The sequence below is a fragment of the Struthio camelus genome, chromosome 10 (assembly GCF_040807025.1).
Source record: "Struthio camelus isolate bStrCam1 chromosome 10, bStrCam1.hap1, whole genome shotgun sequence".
Taxonomy (NCBI): Eukaryota; Metazoa; Chordata; class Aves; order Struthioniformes; family Struthionidae; genus Struthio; species Struthio camelus.
In genome coordinates this window covers 4,787,307-4,806,794 of record NC_090951.1, presented here as the reverse complement: position 1 = coordinate 4,806,794, position 19,488 = coordinate 4,787,307, and the positions used below count along the sequence as shown (strand labels likewise).

General features: G+C 41.6%; 1 protein-coding gene across 1 annotated transcript; it reads right to left on the bottom strand.

The window, feature by feature from the left end:
- Positions 1–259: 259 nt before the first annotated feature.
- KCNG4 (potassium voltage-gated channel modifier subfamily G member 4) lies at positions 260–18,811 on the bottom strand. Its single transcript, XM_009682912.2, has 3 exons — positions 18,430–18,811; positions 16,747–17,547; positions 260–1,878 (listed from the first exon to the last, which is right to left on the bottom strand). The coding sequence occupies exons 2-3, from the start codon at positions 17,494–17,496 to the stop codon at positions 1,093–1,095; spliced, it is 1,536 nt and encodes a 511-aa protein (XP_009681207.1). The 5' UTR covers positions 17,497–17,547; positions 18,430–18,811; the 3' UTR covers positions 260–1,092.
- Positions 18,812–19,488: the final 677 nt, after the last annotated feature.

Sequence of the window (19,488 nt, the reverse complement as noted above, 5' to 3'; positions counted from 1 at the left end):
ATGCCAGTCTAATTTAACTAACTTCCCCTAATTTCATTCACTGCGTATGTAAGGTAGAATTATAAATGATCATCTAGGCTATCCTATGAAGCAGCATTGTCCTGTACGTAGTCATATTGTTTTCTTCTGGCTAGAGTTAGATATTCCAAGAGGGATGTCTTCCATTTGCATTAGGAAATGTCTCCTGCTGCCTCTATGGAAATTATTCATTGTTTACTATTTATACCTTTGGATACTTACGGATTGCCAAACCATTTTCAAAAATTTTATTTTTTGTTTTTCTTCCAGAGTAGCCATCACAATTCAATAAACAAAATAACACCAATTCTTTTCTGCATGATCACTAAGTTTTGGGGGTTTTATTCTTCATTATTATTTTTAATAAGTATATGAAAAAGATTTAAAACTTTTGCCGTCTAGTATGAAATGTTTACAGTCTGCAGACTGCAACTGCATTTCAAGCAAATTCTCTTGCAAACACTATGTAGTAATTTACAACAGCAGTGCAATTTGTTACTTATAGATTGATCATCTGACTACAGGCAAACTTTGAAAGCTTTCACATATAGTGCTTTTATTTCAAGCTTTTTAGTGGCTTTAGATATAGAATGCATATTTATATCAAAGATCCTTCTGTATGCCTGGCTGATATGCCATTGTAAAGACGGCACTGGTACGTAGCCCTGAAAGAATCCATTCCAATGCTTGGCGCAAGTTATTAGTTGCAAAGAACATTGAAAACTCAAAGGCAAATAAAATAACAAGTGTATTTGTGCCAGCAGAAGCTGTTTTGTTTGTTACTCATTCAGTATTAGGTATTCAGCAAGATGCATAACTGGCAGAGACAAAGTTGAGTGTTATCATTAGTCATAGTGAAGAATGAGTATTTAGTGTTGAATAAACTTTGACTTTTGACGTTCTCCAAACCTCCAACTCCATAATGATGCGTCGGAGCTAGCTGTGTTGACTGCTTTGTTATACCTATATCGGAAGAGAAAAATTGCATCGTAATCTATGTTGTTGCTTTGCTTTGTGTTACATTGACATATATATGTGTATACTCCTGTTCTTGGGAATGCTTTACAGCAAGGTTTAGTTCCCTTTGTAAATGTATTTGATCGGTGATACTGGCTCCTCCAGGATCAGGCTGTCTGTCTCATTGAAGGTGTCACTTTCTCCGGAGTGGTCGGCATTTTTTGTTCTGTTGAGCCTAGACTGCAGTCGTTCGTGTTCCTTTCTCAGTTCGGAGTAGGAATGGGAGAAAGTGTGGAATATCGATGTTGCAGGAAAAGACATAATGAGAATCCCACTAAGGATGCTGCTCAGAGCCACCATCTGGCCTGGTACGCTCCGTGGTACCATGTCTCCGTACCCCACAGTGGTCATTGAAATGATAGCCCACCAGTAAGAGGCAGGGATGCTTGTAAATTCAAGCACCTTCCCAGACTCGTTCTCAGCAAGATAGACCAATGGAGAAAAAAGAGTGACAGCCACGCATAAGAAGAGCAAAAGCAGGCCAAATTCCCGCGTGCATCTCCGAACTGTGAGACCCAAAGTCTGCAAGCCCAAGGAGTGCCGGGCAAGGCGCATTACATACAAGATCCTCAAGGCACGTAAAACGCGTAGCACCAAACCAACCTTCTCCAAATACGTGTTGCTGCTTGGCCTCTCAGCCTCCTCATTTGAGTCATCCTCTGCCAGGATGAGGGAAACATAATAAGGTGAAATAGCCAAGAAGTCAATGATATTTAGGGGCCCTTTGAAGAACTGACACTTGCTCCTTGCCTGAATGAATCGGAGGCAGAACTCCAGGGAAAACCAAGCCACACAGATGGTCTCTATGACGAAGATGTAATAGCACTTCTGGGAACACTCACCCTGACGCAAAACAAAAAGAGAATTAAATAAAAGAACAATCTGTGAACCAGCATCCAGAAACATTAAGAAAGAAGAAATGTGCATCTACGTGAGTCACTGGTATTAGAAATAAACCAATTCCAGCTAGCAGGTAGTTGTATGGCAGCCATCTTTCAATAGTCTATCAAAGCTAATAAGCACATGAAATATCTGAATAACTATTGCTTATTTTATTATGTTGCTTCTTCCAGTCCAAATAAATGAAATTCTTCTCTATAAAGTCTCCGTGTACAGGCTGTAAGTCCCAAGTAAGTCCTACTTTCAACTCTCAAACAGAAATTAATTTAAACTTGATTGGTTGATAAGTCTGCACAAAAAATAATTTCTCTTGGGATGAAAGGCTAACGTGTGAATGTCTCTGCAAACTTTTGGTGCTGTTTGATATATGGTGCTTGAACAAATGCTCTGTACTGTGGTGCAGTTAAGTGGTTCAGAGATGCTTGTTAAGTCATCTGAATCTTTGGCTCAGTTATGTCTTATACAAATCATGTTTTTTTTTCTGTACATGTCTTTTCCGTACGTGTCTTACAATCTGAAGGAAAATAAATACCCATCCAGCAGATGAAACTTGCCTTGAAGAATCCCTCGAAGCATTGAGGGCACATGCCTTTAGTGGTACTTTCTGATCTTTATGATCAGAGAAATTGCATTAGTTCTGCTACCTTGGATTCACATTTTTTATTTTCCTTAGCTGGGCTTAAAAATGAAATTTGTTTTGTCCTATTCCAGTGGAATGATGAGGCAAATGTAAGTTAACTGCTGATTATTCAGGTAAACAAGAGAATACATTGAGCTTTATATTGGGGAGCCGCTAGGGAACATCCAACCAGAGAGACAGCCAACAAGTGGTCACATCAGGTACGGTGGATCAGACGTGTGTACTGCCTTCTTCACATTCACAGTGCCTGCTCCCTATATTGCAATTGGCAGGCAGTGAACCCTGCACTGTTCACCATTTTTTGCTTTATAGAAGATAAAACCCCAGCAATTAAAGCAGCATGTGCTGCTTAGCAGCTGAAGATATCCTCCTGAAAAGCACATTATTTTTAAATGCTGGTGTCGCTGCTTTCTTACACACCTTATCCGTCCTATTGGTACATACATTCCTGAACCTATAAGGAGAATCAATATGTTCTGAAGAGACCTGCTCTTGTGACTGGACTTTTTTTTCATATAAGCATTTTGAGTAAGTTTGTTGAAGAATACCACGTAAGAGGTACTTGCATGATGTTTTCACAGTGGCATGACGTTCTTTAAATGAAGGACTTGCATTGATATATTTAGATAGGTCTAATCCAAAACCAGTTCAAGTCAGCTGGAATCTCTCATAGACTTCAGCTGACTCTGAAGCAGCCGTCACACTACATGAAGGCATGCAGCAAAAACAGCCCTGTTTGTCTCGGGGGAACTGGTATATCCACGCAGCTGAGTGCAGTTCTGTATGAGGAGACAACTCACCTGAGCTCTATAAATAGTTTAGCCATGTTGTCATCCCACAGCAGGGTTATTTCACTCCATGGCATAGTGTAAATGCACCTTTACTCAGTCAGTCCATATACAATGTCTGTCAGAAACTCCCAAGCCCCTCTCTCCGTCTGCTTATTTCTGTCATGAATGTCTAGAAATTAAGTATAGAAACCTGGCTCTATACGATTTAATGAGAACACACTCATTAGTTTTACACTGGGAGATAAATTGCATCTATTCACATTCGTACGCGAATGTTTTACCTATTAAGAATGTTTGTATATAGTATGTGATATAGGTAGGTGATATAGGATTTATGTATGATGTCCCATTCTAATATCAATTTTATTCAAGATACTAGATCCTTTTGAACATCCTATTCAAAAGTAGCAAATAATGGAATGGTAAGAGAGGAAAAGAGAAAATATTAAGTACCAAAGCTAATATTTAAGCAAAGGAAAATATTTAAGGTAAGGAACAATTAAACACCAAGCCTCTCCCAGTATTTCTGATGGTTCCGATCTCACTGTTTCCTAGTCCATTTGTAACTGATGTCCAAAGAACAGCTGGAATAACACACTGCCTTTAAATGCTATGTATTTACTAAAATATGGATACCTCTACGTCAGAGGTAAATTTCAAATTTGCTGTTGTCACCAACTTGTCATCAGACGCTAATTACTTTCAGTAGACTGGTGAAGGACAGCTAGCAGTGATCCAGAGGAGAGAAGCCTGATCGATGAAAGATGTTTTGCATAAATGGTCAATAAAGGAGTTTCTGTGCCACGGGAGTCCATGTATCTTTCCCTTTGCTGATCAAAGCAAACACATTTGGGAGATTCCAGCAATCAATAACTACCAAAACAAAACCAAATGAAAAAAAAAAAAAAAATTCCTCTCTGGGCCTTGCCAGTAACTAGACCAGAATTCTGAGCTTTTATTTTCAAATCTTTGAGTTCAATGTGTCCCTGAATTCCTTCACATCCTGTCTGCACTTTTTTACCCAAAGTATCCTGGTGTAGCTCTAAGCCAGTACGGTGCTGGCTGCTAACATGAGGAAAGGATCAAGTCTTGTGTAAAACGGACCACAAAATATTTTGGGTGGGACTTTCAGCAAAGCCCTCTGAGATGTTTTGTGTCTCTTGCAGTGGCAATCAGTACTCAAACTGTCATTGGCTCTGATGGAAGAACAGTTAGAACAAAGCCGTGCTCATGTGAGCAGCCAATTCTTTATACCTTATTCATCCTGCAGGTCTACTTTTGAACAATGCAGTAATTTATCAGGATTTATGGAATTTGTCTCTAGCTGAAATTCTACAAAGTATGATATAAATATAATAAAACAACTGCCTAGTATTGATGTTACATATGAAAACAAACATTTGGCTCAGCAATGAAGGAAACACTGATTTATACATAAAATGATATATACTGAGCCTGATGGCTGAAATAGTAAGTGATTTCCTAAATTCATAAACCACCTCAAAGCAGTGAAGTGACTGTTCCAAAGCTCTGTACCACCAGAAATAACATGCAATTCCTGTTTCCTTCTCACTGCTTCCTTCCACTGTATAAAGCATTAGTTCATTTTATGTGTTCTCTTATGTGTTGGTATGTTTATAGTGATACAGTAAAGTTGCTCATTTTAGGATGCTTTTATTAACTTTCCTATGGATATCAAAAAATAGGATCACAGTAAAGTGTAAGAATGGCTGTACGGAGTCCAGTTAGCCCAATGTCCTATTCCTTCAGCCGGTAGAAGCACAAATGCCCAAGGAAGAGTGAGAACAGGCACATCTCTAGCTCCCAGCCTCTAACCGTTTTCAGTTCAAGAACTTCCTGAGCCGAAGACGACATTTGTGCAAGCCTGAACTAAGCCTGTAACTGAATTTCGCTTCCATATGGTTGGCCATTCTTTTGTTTACAGCCTGTTGCATGAAGACTCACCTCTTTTCATTTGTTTTGAGCTGGGTTGCTGCTCGTTTCATTTGATGCCCCTTAGCTCTGGTATTGGAAGGGACATTGGTTAGCTGATCCACTCAGTTCCTGCTGTTTGCAGACCTCTGTCGCAGCCCCCTGCAGTCAGCTTGTTCCCACTCTGAAGAACTGCCTGCTGTAGTCACAGCAATTCCACCGTCTTTGCCCATCTCTGGATCTTTTCCTTTTTGAGAGGGATGGGACTGGGACTACAGTTTCAGAGTGGGTAAACTATAGGTTCATATAATCAGTTATATAGCCAGTTTATAATCAGCAATTCAATACATTTTGCTTTTTTAATGTATAATCCTCATAAATATTTAAGCAAATTGGGTCCCTGTAGGGCCAATGATTAGAATGTAGTATTTCTAATTATGAGAAACTTTTTGACACTGGTAAGTTTTACTGTAGCTGTCATTCAGTAGCTCTTTCAAAAGGATCCTCCCACTCCACACGGCCCTGGTGAGGCCACGTCTGTGTCCAGGTCTGGGCTCCTCAATGCGAGAGAGGCATGGAGTTCCTGGAGCAAGTCCAGTGAAGGGCTATTGAGATGATGAAGGGACTGGAGCACCTCTTCTATGAGGAAAGGCTGAGGGAGCGGGGCCTGTTCAGCCTGGAGAAGAGAAGACTGGGGAGGGATCTGTTCAATGTGTATAAGTATCTGAAGGAAGGGTGTCAAGAGGATGGGGTCAGGCTCTTTTCAGTGGTTCCCAGCAATAGGGTGAGAGGCAACAGGCACAAACTGAAACACAAGAAGCTCCAGCTGAACATGAGGAAAAAACTCTTTCCTGTGAGGACGCCTGAGCACTGGAACAGGTTGCCCAGAGAGGCTGTGGAGTCTCCATCCTCGGAGACAGTCAAAAGCCATCCGGACGCAATTCTGAGCAATGTGCTCCAGGTGACTGTGCTTGAGCAGCTGGGTTGGACGAGATGATCTCCAGAGATCCCTTCCAAACTCAAACATTCTGTGATTCTGAGTGACTGTATTCATGAATTCAGCACCTTTGAGACTATCCTGGGTAATGTGTGTCAGCTGAATATGAGACCTCAAATGCATATGTGAGTTTACAGACGATAAACTTATTCACTAACTGTGAACTCAAGCTAAATGAACTAAGCACACATGTGCCGCTTGCAAGATAAAATAAATAAGAAACGTTTCCTGGCTTAGTGCCCTCTTGGCTTACCATGAAACATTAGTTAAGACATAATGACATCTAGGGTAATAAACAAAACCAGATCTTGGAATTATGCTGCACTACCCCATTTTACAAAGGACATAAATCTGATCCACTGGAAATAATATTTTTGTATGCCTCAATAATTGTAGCAATGCCCAGGGAGACTGAATCAGTATTTCCCTTGGGGAATATGTATACCTTATTCATCCACCTCCGCTTTCAGATGCAGCTTAGTTTGTTACATATTCTAGATGAGGAGAAAATTTGTTATTATTAACTTATTTATAGATAACTGGATGAGAACAGCGAGGAACGATCCTCACAGCTTCAGAGTCTGTTTCTGTGCTGACCATTTGTGGCCCACTTGCTTGTGCACTGAGACATTTATAATTGAAGCACACAATGGAAAACCTGTTCTGAATCGTTACCTTCTTATCTGCCAATTAACTTCCTACTGCTAAAGACTCTCCTCGGTACCTTTTGAAGTGGATGTTTACCCTGTAGCCCATTGTAAAGTATTTTTTAGTAAATGCTGAAGCAAACACAGAGTAAGAATTTGTATTTTGCACATTGCATGCTCCCTGATTATATAATCTGGAGATTCTGAATATTTGAACCTGAGTCTGTCGGGACTGTTAGCAGTTGAAGGTTATGTTGAGCACTGATACAAAGGATGTTTTTCCTAAATTTGAAACAGGAGCTCAGGTTTTACCTCTGGCTGCCTAAGCAGTATCCATTGGAACAGATCTGTTCTTTGTAATCCTCTGTAAAGCACCATGCAAATCAGTGGCACAATTTTGATGGTTAAGTAATAACTGGCTGCTTACCAGCAGAGTAGCGATGTTTGGTGCTTTTCTGCAGAAGGGTATTATATCCTCACCTGCTCTACATTGTGTATGTGGATACTTCGTGTCATATTACTGATTAAAACAAAACAATTAAAAATTAAAACAAAACAAACAAATCCTTTATCTGAGGAAAAAATGGGGAAATATTTTGTTATTCCAATTATATTAGAAGTGCAGTGCTGCAGCTCTATAGCAGCAACTGCAGTACCAATTTTCTGCCCTTGGTATTACTGAATCTCCTTGGAATTTCACTGGCAGCAATCTGAACCTGTTTTACATGGTGTGTAAACTGGGATTTTGCACAAGTATGAATAAGGTGGAGTCTGAAGTACAGAAAAGATGCATCTGCAGCGTTTCTCATGATCTCCTTTTTATGTTTGCCACTGAACACTATTTGTGGTGATGTTAGCAGATTTTAAGTTATTTCTTGGTAAGATCATCTTTTTCCTAGTTAAATGGCTAAGGTTGCATCAACACTTGTATAATGTTTAGCTAATATCTACTGCTAGATCAATACATGATTTATTTCAGAATCACGTCCATCCCTACAAAGAGCAATATTTTCTATAGCTTTAGAGTGGAAATCAACTTATACATTAGCAATACATGCATATGTTGCTTTATCAAGGTTAAGCCTTGAAACAGCTTACTTATACAGTATACTTATGAGAAAGGCAAGTAGTAGTATTTGTGAAGCGATGTTGATAAAAGTCCTTGAACTCAGCTAGAAGTTGTGATGGAATCACTGCATGCAAATGCCGTTATTCCTGGAGGCATATTTAGGGAAACCAGCTGGCTCATCGTCTTAAAACAAGTGAGTGACAGACACCAAGAATCTGAAAGCTCTTCCCAGCTAGATCCACCCTAGGTGCAGAATCGATTGCTTCTGAGTAAAGGCTGTTTTGGTGTTCAGTCATCCAGTTTCAGAAGGTCTCCAGAAAGATGCTGAAGGAAGGCACTCAGAAGAAAGCAGGGAGGAAACTTGAGCAATATATTTGTTCAGACTCCTATTGGAGTCCTAAAGGAGAATCTCTTTAAGTGGTGAAAGGCAGCCTGCCTTGCACCCTGCAAATGAAGCATTGCTTGCTAAAATATCATTTTTCCCACCAGAACCACAGGGCCTGGCAGTATGGTTCATGCAAGGTCACGACTGACACCTGCTAAACTTTCCCTGGCATATCCAGGTTTTCTCTGGTACATTCAAACACTGACCATTACTAGTCAGGTGCTTTTCTTAGATCCACGCACAGTTTTGTGGCCCAAGGCCTTTGTCCACCAAAACACCAGCAGATTGGATCGTTCTGTTTTGTGACTGTTGGCTGTTAAAGAAAAGTAGAACCGGCCTGCTGTCCAGCACATAATAGTGTGGCTTATCTCAGCAAGGTTGGTCTTCTTGCTGTCCGGCCTTTTGGTCAACTCAGAAAAAAAAACGTTCAGTCCAGTACATGGAGGATTTAGAAGTAAAACCCTTGCAGAAAGTTTCCTCTCCAAGCCCTAGGTTGACTGCTTGTGCAGGATGTTGTTTTCCAGCTTCATGCGTTTCGGAAGCCTCTACCTGGGGACTGCATCCTAGCCTATAGCTTCTCCCCAGAGAATTCCCTCTGTGGGATAAAATACAAGCTAATAGTGGAAAAAATCAGCTTCAATACTTGCTTCAACTTCCCCACAAGTCCAAGAGCAGTCTACAGAGTGAGTCAAAAAGTTGAGAGAGTGGTTAGGGTAGAGAAGAGGCAGACCAAGACCTTTGCATAGGGAATCAAGATACCTAACTGACTGCCCAGGTCTCCTCCTCCCAGCCTGTGGCAGGAAATGGACAGATGCAGGGGAGATACCCTTTTGACTGTAAAATCGCAATTTGGTTAGTAAGTAAATATTCCCTCCATACCTGGAGCTGTGGGGATCTAACTGCAGTGCCGCAGGTACTGCTGAATCATTGTGACTGCATTGCTGCTATTATCTGAATAATTAAAACATGCTCTGTTGAATCAAACGATGGTCAGGGAGAACTTGAAAACCCCATGTTATAGATCACTCCGTTACTGGATTTATGGTTACAGACCTGACGCAATAAAATCGAAAGGTTTACTGCCTACCGAGAGGGAGACCGTAACCTGATTTACAGAATGATGAGCTTGTTAAAGGAGCGCTGTTTATTCTGATCACACCATCATCTCCCACTCACTTTGCTTTAGGGGAAAAAGAAACCTGGAGTTGTGAAAACAATTGCTACAACTAGTATATTCGAGGAAACTGAACTAATATTGGGTTTATATTAATGTGGACGTTAGAAAGAACACAGAGAAAGGGAAATTGTTATCTCCTTATCCAACACATTGTTATCTCCTCTGAGGAAGAAATGTAACTAAAAAAATTTCAATTAAGTTTTAAGCTTAGGTACTTATTCTGCAACCTCTATGAGAATCAGTGTGATGAATTTGAGGAAGTGATAGTGATTTAAACCAATTGGAGGGGTGACCCTGAAAGAGGTGAAAGTATTATCTTTGTTTTTGTTGTTGTTGTTTTCAGTAAGAAATTTAGTGGATTTCTGTTTGTAACTGTGAGGAGCAGCACAATCAGACAAGCAAGGTATTTGTCTGAAATGCTGGAGAAAGATCTTCAATTTCCAGTTTTGCTGCTGGTCAAGTCATTTGCCCTGTTGTTTCTTTTCTGCTTCTTTTGTGACTGCGCTGTTAAGTTCTTTGGAGCAGACACTACCTGTTACTGTAACTGTATAGTGCAGAATGTAAATGTACGATGGGGTCTCAAATATGTTTGAATCCATTATAAGGCAAAATACTAGAACCAACAGGAGAAGCAGATGCTATCGCAATAAACACAGCATGTGCCCTTCTTAGCCCTGATGTTGCAATGAAATTAGCAATGAAATCTGCTCAAATGCGTTCAGAACTAAAATGCCAGATTCGGGATTTACCTGTAGTAGTAGACCGAAGAGTCTTCAAAGATTTCAACCATATTTGAAGAAGAATTGTAAAGCACTGCAAATTGGGTTGGTGGTTTATTTTTAATACTTGATGCATAATTGCTATGAACTCGAAGGGAGCATTGACTCCAAATGGCATTTTCCAAAGAGAGAGTGCTGCTGAGGAAACAATCATCTTCTCAAAGAAGGTTTTTTTATTAAGTTATCATCCCTGCTGGACCCCCTGAGATACCACCACATGTGGAGAAAGTGAACAGAACTTTTTTCCCATTGTCGTTATTACAAACTTGAAAGCAGCAAAAAGGGAAAGGAAAGCATGACTGCCAAAGAAGGACACGTGTGCTAGCACACGGAATTGCGACTGATTGACTGCCCGTTGCGGAGCAGCTACAACAGCTGGGTGTCCCCTCAGGATAGCGTGCAAAGCCAGGAGACTTAGTGCTGTTGGGATGCAGCCAAAGCTGGATGAACATGAGGCAAACTAATAATGTCTAATTGTGCTTTCTGAATGCTGGACCTTGTGCTGGCAGGGCCAGCATTTGAAATCCATGCAGAATGCACTTACTCACTGAAACGGAGTGTCCAGGCTTTCAAAAGAAAATTGTTCTCTGTGGCAGCAGGGGTAAGCTGAGACACAGATGCTCAGGAGCACCTGCCTCCCACTGGTCCACCCTTTTGGTTATGTAGAGCAGGGTTTAAGTACTATAAACTCCACCTATGTTGTATACATTAGATTTAATGTTGAAACATGCACTTCTTTTTGTGGATGCTTGGATTAGCTCTCCCTGCAAAACACTTGCTAGCAATTTGCAGCTATTTAATGCGAGTCTTAACATAATGATCTAGTTTCAAGGTCAGAGCATTGGACATTGCTATATATATGTATGCAAACCTCAAAAAAACCATGTCCCGTAAAGCAATAACCTGTATATAACAAAGTCCCAGACTTGAAAGCTGTGATTTCTGCTTTTTCACAGCTGTAGTTTTTCTTAAACTATACTTCTCATTGCTTCTATCTTTCTCTAGATGATATTAATTTAATTAATGAAATCCATGATGCAAATAAGGTAGCTGGATTCTGCTGTGCTTGTGCACCTAGTAAATCATAGTTTTTTTGGTGCCTCAGTGAAACACATTTTCGTACTTCAGAAAGCTGCAATATTTTAACTTCTGACCAAAATGGTTAGAAGACATCAGAACTGTACTAGCTAAGTTAGGCAAGTGAGTGTCCACAGTAATTATTCAGATAAGAACCCGGAAAAACGTACTGAGCAGATGCAATAAAACCAAAGCACATCCAGCTTTATTTTCTCCAAGTAATTTCAAGTTAAATATTATATATATGTGTACCAATATATTTATAGATGGGCATATACATACATGCCTTTATGTTGTTACACTTTTAAATGAGCATTAGAAGTGTTTCTGAAAGTCAGAAGTTCATTAATCTCTTGGCGATTGAACATGTCATTCTGTGCTATGCTTTGTGTGATGTATGCCTTATATTAGAAGAAAAGTCTGGGCATAGAGCTGGTGTCAAACACCCTTTTCAGATACATTCTGAATAGTGCCCTGCTCTGAACAACTCCTTGAAAAAGATATTATTTGGCAGGAATCATTTTGCCCTGGCTAACCAGCTAGAAAATTTTTTTTGGATCAATATTTAGACCCCATTATTTAAAGGCTATAAAAAAGGTAGCCAGCAATATTTGTCAAAACTTGGCTGTCATATCCAATTTAGCAAAAGTGATTGCTTCTACCAGTTGGCCGAATTGCCCTTTGATGAAGAGTCTTATCTTTGCAGAATATGTGAGCTGTAGGACTGAGTTTACTCACCTCTCAGGGACACTTCTCTATGGATTATTACCTCCTCCAGTTACTCCAAGTTCTCCAAATTTTCTTTTAGTAAATGCTCTAGAGATATTTGACATTATCTATGGGTTATGGGCAGGGTTGGAGCATTAGGCTATAAATATCTTTGGAGTGGATTTAATAGGTTGAATACTGAGGATATATCTCTTGCAAGCATATCTTAACACCCTGAACTGGTTAAATAGAAGTCAATGGGAACTTTTATAATTATCTCATTTAGCTGTGGAGATAGTAATGCTGATGAAACAAACATCTTATTTAATTTTCTTTCTCTTCACAGTAAGACCAATAAATTGTCTTTTCCCGTACAAAGTATGATAACTCCACTTTAAAAAAAATATTTTCCTGTGCAGCTTCCTCTAGTGAACAGGTTTGCAGTATGATACAGACAGTATTAGCGACACTAAACATTGAAAAAACATAAGACAGTGCCCCCAAAATTATGATGCAGAATGAAAAATCATTTAAAAAATGATTCTGCATGTTATGTGTCTACTGGGTGGTTTTCCTTTGTGCACGTTTTGTGGATTTTCTGTGCAATCAGAGGCTAAAAGATTTTTTTTTTAAAAGGAATTTGATTTTCTCTTAATCAAATGCCCCTAGGAACTGGAGCTTTAAGAAATGGATATTCTATTTCAAGGTAAAATCACGAGGCCTGACAATACTGATTGCAACATATGTTGGTTATGTTTCATTAGGTTATATACACTACATAAAGCAGTCACGAGGTTCTCAAGGTCGGTTAAAGAGCAACTGCAAAAATTAGTAGTAACTAGGTCTGACCACTCACTGGTCGCTGGATAGCAGAGGGAGAACTGAGGGGAGACATTTCCTTCTCTCTTAACCGGGGCCATGTGAAATCATGTGCGCGGGGTTTGCTGGGAGCTCGGGTAGCTTGCCTCCTGCCCCAGGAGGAAAAAATTTGGTTGTTACCAGTGCTGAGGGACAGGGAATGGAAATTCCTGGGTTTTTATTTTTTTTTCTTTTCCCCCCTGATCTTAATTTACTTGGCTTTCTTGAAGAGAAGACCTTGTTGTGTCCTTTCTGCTGAATCATTGCTCCAGAGGACACCCATCTTAAGGTCTCGTTAAAAGTAGTATCTCCTCCGAAAGAAAATCCCAAGGGTGCTTCAAAGCAGGCCCTTCCCTGGTGGTTTTATTCCAGCTTTCCGGGGTGTGATGATCTTTTTCCTCTGGATCGCGCGTGCTGAGCGGTGCCGGTTTCAGTTACACCTCTGCCCCTCCGAGTTTGGGTCCCGCTCTGTAGCCCTGAGGTGGGATTTTCACCTCGTCTCTAATGGCCTGGCCGTAGTTCCTTCACCCGAGGGAAATATTTGCGGATCTTTGTCATTTGGGCTTCCTTAGTCTACACGCACCTTCCCTGGTTCGGCCTTGCTGTTGTGCTGCGCTTCCGGCCGCTCTCCGGTCAGGCAGGAGCGACGGAGCGAGCTCCTGGCCTGCAAACGCCCCGCTGCTCTACCTCCGCGTGCCCGGGCTCCATGCCTGCGTTTTGCTGATGCTGTGCTGCTTGCTTCCTTACCGATGACGCTTTGCTCTTCGTAAAGCACAGGTGCCAATATCCTAGGTAAGGCTGTATTGCCGCTGGAGGGTGTGAAATTCCCCTTGTTTTATCCCCGGATGACCTCATTTGTTACTGATGAGTCCTCCTGGCACTGCCTATGGGAAGTCCATTTGTACATCCATCCCGCCGGCTGGCCCCAGGGATCGACTTGGAGCTTGCTAAAGCTAGGCAGTAATTTCTGGGCCGGTTTGGGGCAGTTCCCCCAGCCCGGGGCTGTTGCCTGGCGGTCGGATGCCCCACGCGCTCGCTTGCGTTACCTATAGGTGCCGAACCGCTTGCCCGTCTGTCTCTGTTTTTCCGTCGCGTTGGGTTTCCGAGCGCCGTTGGAAACACCCTGGGGGGGGCGAGGTGGGGACGGGCCCCGCTCTATTATTTATAGCCGCTTGCTCGTTATCTTGCCTTCGGCTGGGTCCCCGTCCCGCCGCCCGCCCGCTGCCCCTGGAAGCGGCGCCGCTGCCCGCAGCAACGCCCGTCCGGCTTCGCCCACGCGGCTGCTCCGCTCGCCCGCGGCCCCTCGCCATCGCTCGCCACCTTTTCGCTCCCCCCTCGCGGGGCGGCCAGGGCCCCCCCTCGCCGCCCTCCTGCCTGCCGGCCGGCGCAGCCGAGCCTCTGAGCGGAGTGGAAGTGACCTTGTAGTATTTTCCACCGTGCTTTTTTTTTTTTTTTTTCCCTCCCTTTTCTTCTCCGGGAGCTGAAATCCAGCTAGTTCTTACTGCAGTTTGCGTGGGTACGACCCAGCCGCAATCAAGACGTAATGTTTTTAGTCAGTTAAGTGATGTGAGTTATTTGGCCGTTTCTAGCTAAAATACTCTTTTGAGGTCCCAGTGAGGAGATCTTAGGTGTTGCAGCCTAAGAGTTTAGGAATAGAAAATATTTAGCAGTTCACATTTCTCTGCAACCCATGAGTATTCAGTGTAGTACACCCGCTTATTCTTTCTCTGGCATACTTTTAAATGACTCAAAAAGTAGGATTTTCAGTACTCTCTTCTGTGTTCCTGGGACAAAATGACATAGTGCCTCAGACTGTAGGTGTAAATTATGTGATGTTTCCTACTATTAGGACTAAGGTGGTCCTTTGCTCAAGTTTATCCTTCATCCCCTCCTCTGTACTTTAAACATTCTTACTTTCGGGCTTGTTTAAATCCAGATTGCTTGTTTTGAGAGCAGTGAAATTTATGCAGATGTCTAAGTGGTAATGTCGTCGGTGTTTTATAGAAAATCCAGGAACTGGGAAGCAGCTGCACTTCAGTTACCAGATATGTGTTTAACACTGAAGATTCTTCTCTTTCTAAAATATGGTTATTTATTTTTAAAACATACAATTATATTAGGCTGAAGTCTGAACCAATATATGGGTCTCCTTTATCATGACAAATATTGATAAAAGCTTTTCCTGCAGTTGCTTGAAAATTAAGATAAAATGCATGGGGTTACTCCATAAACACAGTTAGCAGGAAGCACTTCCTAGAGGAGAGTTTGTGCTGTTTTCACATCTAACTGTAAGAGGGATGCTCTGTATTTAAAAGGCTTCCTTGGAAGAAGTACTGAAACATTGCAACAGTTTTTCCTTCCTGTAGTAATGTCTGTAGATTTTAAGAGCGTCAGACTTATTACGGAAGCGTAATAGTCCTCCTATGGAAATGTAAGTTAATGCTCAAGGGGTTAAATGGAACAGGGAATGATCTTAAATTTCAGCCTTCCGTGCAATTGTTAGTTTTACTGAAAGGCATCAAATATCAGGACATATCTTCACCATGACTGCATTCTGGGCTTCTTTGAATTACTGCTTGAGCAATAAAATGTACATTGTGTTATGCACATCGTGCTGTGCTATAAATGTAAAAATGATTTTATTCATCAATATACAATACTATGAAGAGTGTCTTGTCTTATAGCGGTGATTGGGACAGAGAATTTATTTAACCGGAGCTTCTTCCCCACTTTTGGAAGGAGTCATTTATAAATGAACTGAAGGAGTCATTAAGGAGATCAAGCTAAGGTTATTTGCTAAATTTGGGCCTTATTACATCTGAAAGAACTTTGAATTGACAAATCTTTAAAACACTGAAATACTCACAATGATGTTATGGAAGGGATCCTTCACTTATGATACGAGCTTAACTTATTTGCCCCGAATTACTGCAGATGATTTCCCTGAAGAGGGTTTATATGTGGTTAGCAGTTCGTTTTCAGCTAGTGTTTGGCATTGGTCCTACAAAAAATACATACATGGGCAAGTACAGAATTCTCTCGACATAAAATTATGTTTTTGCGGGCCCTGCTTAAGTTATCAGTTTCTGTCAAAATAATTCATGTATCTCTCACCCTTTAATCTTTGCTCAACTATTTAAATGTAACATTATTCTGGAAAAAAAAATTGATGCGTATTTCTTCCTCCTACAATCGTTCTGTGGCAGGGTTGACTTAGTTATCACAAAGGAAGCTATCCAGCTATTTTTGAAAATAAAGATATCAGGGGAAAGCGATTCTTTGGCTGACTTGTCCGAACAAGAGGTTGCTGATAACTAGAAGGTAAAGCATGCTGAAGAGAAAACTCCAGTGTGAACGTGAGTCTCGGAGCTAACAAGTTAATTTAATAACTTTCACGAGCAGGTGCTGCTTCTTAAAAAGGAAAACCAATGCTGTATTACAGAGCTGCAATATCTATTCTGTCCAGAAGGTCTTTCCTGTATTTTAGCTGACAATTAACAGAACACTTCATTCACAGTACTCTTAATCAAATATCACTTTGAAACTGATAGAAGTAATTTAAGCCATTATTGCATTTTTTGCTCTAGACCATTTAATTACCAGAAACAGTTCTGAAGGTCATTCCTATGGATTTTGTGTATCTTTTAAATCTGTTTTTACAATGTATACCTAACAAGGCAGGCAAGTTTCTTGTAATTCTGTAGCAGATTTAAAGAGGGTTGTAAGACTAGTTAAAAAGGGACTTACTTACCCTGTCTTCTTCAGCTCTTAAATCTGGCATTGTGCTAACACAAAGGCTTATAGCTGTGGTGGCCACAAAGAGAATGGAGAGACAAGCAAAGACTTTGCCTGGGAGTCCTGACTGGGGATTTTCTACCATATCTCTGAGTCTGTTCATAAACTGTCCAAATTTGGTTTTCTCATCCAAGACACATGCAGCTTCTCTGCTCTTCCGGAGCTCCTCTTCTTTGCGTATCTCGGCCAACTCCTGCAGTTTTTGAAATAGTTTTCGAAAGCAGCAGTTCTCCAGGTTGGATTCCTCAATCCCCCAGTACCTCAGCTCCTCCTGAAAAGACAAGGCACACATGTCTCTTAAGAGCATCAGCTTCCCTGCTGCAAGAAAGCTGACAATCATCCCAAAAGCATTAGGGTTCCTGTCAAAGAAGAACTCGTGGGTGTCTTCGTCGTAATCGTCACACAGCTGAATAATTTCTTCATAGCTGCTGCAAAACTTTAGTTTGCTCAGTCTGGTCAGGGGAAATTCATCTAAAGTACTCCAAGGTAGCAGGTATTTAATTCCTCCAACATTTATCATGATCTCTGTCTTTAGATCGACTGCAGAGACTTGATCGGGATGGTAAATCCTCCTGGCTCTTTGGTAATGGACCCCTTTGACAGAAGGGGTTTCAACGGAGACAGGAAAGAAACGGCTCAAAGAATTGCAAGAAGTGTAGCTAATGTTACTATAGTCTTGGTCGCTGCCTCCCGAGAGAATAGGCATCTCTTAAGAGTTCTCACTGGGACATCCGAAATGGCATCAGACCAGGGTTATCTGTCAGTCAAAAGATACAGGAAGGAGAAGAAAACATAGTAGGGGTTATTGCAAGAGAAAGGGTGTTTCAGGCTGCTTTCCCAAATGACAAAATTAGCGAGTGCCTGTTTGTAAGTAAAAGCCACCTCTGTGCTCCTTCCTGAGATCCGCAGGCTGTGAATGCAATTTGCTTTGCAGTGCGATTGGTTGTCTGGCAACATACAGACACAGGGAAAAGCTAAAGCCTCATTCAGAATTACTGCAAAGTGTTGGATGCCTGTGAATCAAAACGTGAGCAGATCAGTCTCTCCCGAGACCGGGCGCATCTTGGTCATTGTTACATCTCTGTGTTTTCCCGTGTTGTTTGTTGCTTGGCTCTCTTATTTCTATAAACCCTTAAACACACACTAACTCAACTAAGCTGCTTAATAGTTATTAGAATTACAGTGGTCAATTATCTGCCGTCAGCTGGATGGGAAGTTCTTAATTGCTTTAACTTGAATGCTCACAGTCTGGGATTCCTCTTCCTTTCACTTCCGTGCCTGTCTTGCCTGCCTCTCAGGGGTGTTGCGAGGATTAACCAGTTGATGGTTGTAAAATGCTTTGAAGATGTAAAGTGCTGTATAAATGATGACTGTTTTTATCAACCCGATCTCATATTGCTGCAAATTACTGAGAAAATACAAGGAACATTTGCCCAGCCAGGAGAAAACTATGTTACATGAACAGAAAGCAAAGTATTCTATCAGTTCTGGGGGAGAGAAGCGATCGAAAGACCCCCCCCCCCCTCTATTCATGAACAAAAGCCCTTTTTTTTCATAATCTCTAAAGGTTCCCAGGCATTTATTACCCCAAGTCAGTGAACTGCAAAAATCCTAAAGAAACTTCCCCAAAGTTACTTACCACCCTGCCATGGGCTGCTGCCCAGCGCCGGGCTTCCCCGCAGGTGAAGTGTGCATGCCGCAAACTGATCAGCTGTCTTCTGAGTTACAATCCAGCAGAAAGACCTGGGGATATTTTACAGTATTGATTACATGAAGAATCTTGATAGCACTCTGGAGATCGCAGTCCCTTTTCTCTTTCTCTCTTTCTGCTGTGAAAGGGGAAAACATTCATATGTGTTCATATAATATATATTGTACTAATATATCCTCTGCAAAGGAGGCAGTATCTTAAGTGGCAGCTCCTCTTCTGTGCTCCTGGGGCTTCATGGTGAAATATGCTGAGCGAGAGCTAGTGGATCCTGCCCTCTCCCTGTCTCTCCTCTCTTTCCCATGGGACTGTCAATGTGGTCCTGGAAGAGGAGGGGAGAGGGAAGGGGGAAGGGCTTAGAGCTTAGAAGTAATCTCTCCAGCATCCCTCCGTCTATTCAGCAGGCAGCAGGCAGCAACTGAGTGAGAACATGAAGTACAAGGACAGTCTCCTACTAATGAGGTTTAGTAGTAAGTAAATTCTGGCAAAACTAGTTAATAAAACAATTCTGATCCCTATTAACTCCTGCCTCATCCCATAATTGCTTGCTCTGGAGACACTAGTCACACTCCTTAGGAGGAGCTTCCATGTCCTGCTTCCCTATTGAAATAGGGATTTGATGTTAAATATCCCTGGATGGAGAGGGAAGTTTCTTGGTTCCAGGGATCCCGGGCCTTAGCATTCCTTTGGCTACTAGGGAAGTGCTTTCCTCCCATAAAAGAAAGGGTGTCTGGCTTGCAAAGAACAGATGCTGAACGCTTGCTTTCCCAGATCAGCAGGGATTTTCTAGCAATCAGGAACTTCCTCGTCTCCTTTATGCATGACGAGAAATCAAACATAATCCTTTTCTCCTTTTTCTCATATACGTCTATGAGTGGCTGAGCATGCTGTGATGCTTTTGGGTCCTGTACTGCCGGTAGGTCTTGGGCTGCCTCAATCAAAAATTGGGATGACATGGATTTGACCCACATTCTGTTTGCCTGTCCTCAG

Coding starts and splice junctions, on each gene's coding strand:
- KCNG4 (XM_009682912.2), bottom strand. CDS start 17,496: ATGCCTATTCTCTCGGGAGGCAGCGACCAAGACTATAGTAACATTAGC. Junction 1,879..16,746: donor TAAGAGCTGAAGAAGACAGG/GTAAGTAAGTCC, acceptor GTTTTGCGTCAG/GGTGAGTGTTCCCAGAAGTG.